Source organism: Mus pahari, chromosome 7, assembly GCF_900095145.1.
Source record: "Mus pahari chromosome 7, PAHARI_EIJ_v1.1, whole genome shotgun sequence".
NCBI lineage: Eukaryota > Metazoa > Chordata > Mammalia > Rodentia > Muridae > Mus > Mus pahari.
This window is the reverse complement of record NC_034596.1, coordinates 96,594,588-96,600,587: the sequence shown is the minus strand read 5'-3', so window position 1 is coordinate 96,600,587 and position 6,000 is coordinate 96,594,588. Positions and strand designations below refer to the sequence as shown.

At 52.1% G+C, this 6,000-nt stretch overlaps 1 protein-coding gene across 1 annotated transcript in view; it reads right to left on the bottom strand.

Annotated features, from left to right (window-relative positions):
* The window catches only part of Rin3 (Ras and Rab interactor 3), a 103,148-nt gene that overhangs the window by 11,898 nt on the left and 85,250 nt on the right, over positions 1 to 6,000 (bottom strand). Inside the window, exon 7 of the mRNA XM_021201894.2 lies at positions 3,737 to 4,045. Within this exon, the coding sequence (XP_021057553.2) occupies positions 3,737 to 4,045 (309 nt within the window). The remainder of the gene's footprint in view (positions 1 to 3,736; positions 4,046 to 6,000) is intronic.

The window sequence follows — 6,000 nt, the reverse complement described above, 5'->3', positions numbered from 1 at the left end:
GAGAGAGAGAGAGAGAGAGAGAGAGAGAGAGAGAGAGAGGGGAATTTTATTTTAAATGTAAAATCCCATGCAGAACACTATCCTTGAAACTGGTCTGGTGGGGCTGTTGGAGGTGAGGCCGGCCTGAGGTGCAGGTATCTGTGTTCCACCTGGGGAGCCATCAGGTGCCTCATAGAACCCCACTTGGAATCTACAATGTGGTTCTGAGATAGGAGAATAGAGTAGGGAAGGAGGACTCGGAGGCATCAAGAGTGACATATCAAGAAGCCAATGGCTGAGGGAGGATGGAAACCTCTCTCACGTGGGCTACAAGTAATAAATGGGACCACGAAGGAGAAAACCCCAGCGACTTTCAAGTGCTGGAGAAGATGGTGCTAGGTAAGTGACCCACAAACGCCTGGGTTTCTCAGAGCCCAGGGCCTGCAGCCTCAGACCTTTCTAGCCCTCTGGCCTGTTCCCATTCTCGAGTTCTTGCCTGTGCCCTCTTCTTAATAAACTATCTCCATTTCTATTACTACCCACATGTCCTGCTTCAGGGCTTTGTCCAAGTGGATAAGGACCTGGAAGTCTCAGTGGTTGTTCTCTGGACTTGGGCCCATGCCCATAACAGTACATCCTCCTCATCCCCAGGAACAGGGTGGGTAGACAGTGACCCTGAACCCCACCATCAGAACACACAGACTTGGGAACTCACAAAGCATGAGAATGGGGAAACCGATGTTGGTGGTTAGGTACCTCACAGCCCCTGGCTAAACCCATCACTTTTAAGGGTCTGTCTAGGGCTGGGCAGTGGTAGCTCACACCTTTAATCCCAGAACTTGGGAGGCAGAGGCAGGAGGATTTCTGAACTCGAGGCCTGCCTGGTCTACAGAGTGAGTTCCAGGACAGCCAGGGCTACACAGAGAAACCCTGTTTCAAAAAAACCAACCAACCAAAAAAGATCTATCTAACCCAGGCACAGCACCCACATGGTGTCCACATGGAAACCCCACAGGTTTATCATCTAAATTAGGGCAAAGAAGTGGGAGTTCAAACATGCATTGCATGTGTGGGTAATCTGCTTCCTCCCAAAAGAAGATGCTGGGTGGGGTAACCATACATGGAGTTATAGCCACTGGGCTTCCACTCCTGAGCTCAGCCTTGGTCAAAGGGAACTCACTACCGCCTGATAAGATGCCCCCTGGCTTCTGGTCCCAGCCCAGACCTTGGCCTGAGACTCTGGCCTGGGCTGCCTGATGTGTCCCCTTGGCTCTGTTCTTCCATTATTCCTGCTGGAGAACTGGCTACCTGTCCCCCCCCCCCCCCCCTAATATTGTTTTCTTCATTCTGACCTTCTCTAAGCTAGTCAGCCTTCCTCCCGTCCCTGCTGTTGGGGCAAGCTTTCAGTAGCCTGAATTCATGGTTAAGAATGCTCACAGTGTCTGGGTGTCCCTCCCTGTGCCTGGATGGTTATATTTCATGATCTTAAAACTGGAACTTGGAGAATGAAATAGCCCTTTTTCTACCCTAGTCAGCAGAGTCCTTGGCCCTGCCTTTGCCCTGAGTTCTGCCAGGCCTGTGAGAAATGATTCTGTAGTTAGACACAGCCATGGGTCAGACACACAGTTAGCAAGTGTGAGCATCTGGTGACACTCTGACCACAGTCCACCCAAGCCCCAGAGACTCCACCTGTTTACACAGGAGCAAACTGAGCCCAGTGCCTCCATTACCCGGACATTCAGGCTAGATGCCTCAGAGCCCAGATAGACATTTGGGTCTAGTTTTTCATGTCCTCCCTTTTCTGACTTGACCAAATTGCACTGCTTCCCCCCAACACCCATGCAGGAGACGCCCCAGGCCTGCCACCCTTGCTCCTGTTTTAGAAGAGAAGGTGTGCTACGTTCCTGGCTTGTTTCCATCAGCAATGATGGGGCCCCTGGCCTTCAAGGTCTCACTGGGGCTGTTAGGCATTCTGGGTGACCTCCCCTGGGTCCTAGGACTCTGGAGCCGACTGTGCTGCCAGACATAAACGAGAACAAGGCTTTGAGTCCTGGAGGCTGCCCACAGTTGCTGCCTTCCTCCACTGGGCACTTTTAGGTATGAATCAGTTGCACTTACAGCCTAGCCCTGTCTCCTGGCCTGCAGACCACACAAGATCCCTGGCCCCCAAGACCAGCTCTTCCTGACATGGTACTTCTCTATGACAACATAACAACCGTGCAGCTTTATCCCCATGTGGCTTCTGCCCTTCAGGAACTCAGTTTGTTTTCTCAGTTGCAGGATACATATTGGTCCTACACAAAAAGGCCTCTAACCTGGAGCTGCAGCCTCTTCCAGACCCACGTGGGAAGCTGGCTAGGATGCAGGAACCTTGTTCCACACCCCAGTGCCATGCCAAATGACTCTTTTCTGTTACCAGAGGGCCAGCTAGGCTGTTCATCCATAAGGAACTGGGAGAGGAAGAGGACCCTCTCAGGCATCCCCAGGTATTGAACCTGGGGTCAAATGACACAGCTTGTTTCTAATATCTGCAAGTCCCTAAGTGTGGCTCTGACCTACTAGAATCTTGGCTTCTCTCCCATAAGAGAGAAGTGACTTGTTCCAGGTCTCACTAGTGGTAAGGGGCAGACTAGACATCAAAAGGTCACATTGGTGGTACTCTTTTTCATGTGCCGTGGCTACCAAGTACAACTACACAGGTGGCCGCCTGCACCAGGGCACCCAGCTGAAGGGTTGGCTGCAGGATGAATGGCAGCTGTCGTTATTTATTCCCTGTGGAGCATGGGCTCCTTTGCCGGTGTACCCAGAGGAGCGCCATGGTAAAGTGGCTACCAATGGCTACCTGTGATTCCACTACCTCCCTCCCTTCCTCCCTACACCCCTGCAATGCGACTTTGGAGCTTTTTCCATCCAAAGGGGACATGTGCTTCACCCCTTGAATCTGGGTTTATCTTGTGACAAGACAGGTCAATGCAGGGTGGCAGTCTGTCACGATGTCAGGCTCTGCTCACTACCCTGGACTCCAGCTGGTCACAGGCATAAACCGGGGCAACATATTGGAAGATGTTATAGCCCAAGGTCCACCCAGATAGCCTACATCCATGTACTCACCAACAGATGGGCCCGGCCATCTCCCCTCAGCCACTTCTGCTGACTTTGGTGAGTACACACAAGCTTGTCCGTGGTCCACTGAGCTATTGTTAACACTGCTGGAGCCAGACCTGTCTCCTCCAAGGTCACACATGCTAAAGCCAACATTATTCCCTAAAAAGGTGACTCTTTTGGAAGTGGGGGTCATCGCAAATGTGGTTGGCTGAGATGAAATCCCACTGGAGTAGGGCAACACTGCTCCACTGTGGCCCATGTCCTCATAAGAGGGAAATGCGGACCCAGAGCTCACAGGAGATTGCTGAGTGGAGACCGCTGGGTTTTCAGACTTAGGGGTGAGGCTGGATCAGATCCTACCCAGCGCCTGGAAAGAGCACAGCCTGCCCCACTTTGATCATGGACTCCCACCCTCCACCATCGAGGCTCTGTGTTTCTGTGTATGAGTCACCATGTTTCAGCACTCCCTGCAGACACACAGGGTGCCTTTTCCTAATGCACATGGGCACAGGCATGGCTAGTTCATTACCTATCTTGAAGGCACTGGGAGGCACCATTTCCTCCCTCGCCCAGATCAGCCTGTGGTGTGCCCAGGGAATACCTTCTACTCTCATCCTGCCTTAGTTCTGTGGGGGAGTCCAAGCCTGCTTACCTGGGTTGCCAAGAGCCATCGAGTCATAGATGAGCTTGCAGGTCTTCAGCAAGATGGAGATTTTCTTCCCTGGTGAGTAGGCCTTGTGCATGCTGGTCAGCTTCTGCAGGATCTTCTCCATGACAGCCACCTCAGGCACGCTGGTGGTCACACCCAGGTCGGTGGTGGTGGTGGCCAGGACCACCAGCTGGTTCTCCTTGAGCTGCTGCAGTGAGCCGTCCCGGCTGTGGATCTCCAGTAGACTGGAGTTGATGGCGTCCTTCAGGGGCTTCAAGACACACTTGTACAAGGCTGACTCCACTATGGCCTCTGTAGGGGTGAGAGCACAAAAGTGAGAGGAGCAGCTACTGGAGCCCTCCCACGCGGCCCCGCTGCCTGGCAGTATACCCTTTCCATCCCCGGTTTCTACGTAGCTCTAACATGCAAGCCACTCTGCAGGTGCACTGGCACCTACTATCCTGGTCTCTCCAATGCAGTGTTCTTCCCAGGGCTGGGATCAGAGCTTGCCTATAAACACACATTTCAGAAGGCACTAGACATACTGCAGTTATGCAGTGTACAATCTGAGCAGCTGGGTCCTAAGGGTAGAATTAATCTTAATGCCTGTTGCACTTCTCAAATCCACGTGATTTGTTTACATTGTCACTGATACAAGCATTCCTTGCCTACATTGCTCCTTTAGCCCACCAGGCCTGCCTTTGCCCCTAGACTTTTGCATTTCACGCTCTCCTTGCTGCACAGCCACCCACACAGCTTGCCCTTCGCTATCCAACTGTGAGATGGAGCTTGGCTATCATGATAACTCTGTAACTTGGATGCCACGATGTCCCTCTAACAATAGACAAGTTGCCGGACAGTAGTGGCGCACGCCTTTAATACCAGCACTTGGGAGGCAGAGGCAGGTGGATTTCTGAGTTTGAGGCCAGTCTGGTCTACAGAGAGAAAACCCTGTCTTGAAAAACCAAAACCAAACCAAACTAAACCAAACCAAACAAACAAACAAAACAATAGCAAGTTGGGCCCTGATGGGGTGATGGGGCCTCTGGAGGCTAAGCAAGGCTTTGACTCATGGCTGCTGCTCTGGGTGACCCTGGAATGGCCCCATCCCTTGACTATTGACCCTTCCAAGAGGAAGCCTGAAGTGCCGTCTCTCCAGGAGGGAGGCTGGACAGCTTTTCTCTCTCATAGAGGTCCGGCTGGAAGCTAATCTTGCGCCTCCTTCAGCCCCTTTACCAGGAGAGCACAAACTGCCTGTATCTCACCCAACTTTGTGGAGAATCTGTCTAGCAACTGGCCACCCAGGGACAGCTGTCATTCCACTGTTTCTGACAAGTCAAGTTCGGACTTTCTTTGCTTTGCTCAGGATCGCCTATATTGGTGACAGTTCATATCTAGTGTCAACCTCATCAGATCTAGAAGCCCTTTGGAGATAGTCTGTGGGCGTGTACGAAAGGGAATTTCAAGAGTAGGTTAATGCAGGTGGAAGACCCACCCTAAATGTGGGCAGCACGATTCCATTCTGGCCTTGGGTCCTAGAATGAACAAGGAACAAAGGTGCTGAACCCCAGCATTCATCTCTGCTTCCTGACTGTGACTGCTGCTGCCTCATGCTTCTGCGGCAGGCCATGCCTTCCCCCTCACAGTGGCTGTATCCTCAAACTTGAAACAAAGTAACCCCTTTTCTTCTCACACTGCTTTTGTTACAGGTATTTTGTTACAGCAGCAGACTGGTAACAAATACAACTGGCCCTGCCCTGAGCCATTACTAGATGACTCTAGATCACCATCCCTCTTCATAACTTTCCTCATACCCTCTGGGATCCATCCCCTCCGGGTCAAATCCTCAGCCCCAGGTTCACAGCTGGGCATGAGAGGCCTCCTCCTCCTCCTGCCTCATCTCCCACCTCTCTGCCTATCTCTGTGGCATCACCCCTGTCTGGAAGAAGACCCCACCCTCCAACTTGTGCTTAGGCTATGGGTTTTCTCCTCTGTTCAGGCACACATGACCAGCCACAGCTTCTTCTGGGCTGCAGTGAGATATCCACATCTTTCCACATTCTATGCCTGTTCACAGCCTCCTAATCTGCATGCAACCTTAGATCTTCCCTGGGCACAATCTACTTTAGTCTCATGGCTGCTTGTGTGTTGCTAGGTTCCAGACATCTGTCTTCAACCCTCATTCTCAGCAGCTTCCATCCATCCCCTCCTGGATGTCCAGTGAGGCAGGAGACTATCGAAACCCTGGGCTTCTCCTGGTTTGGGCC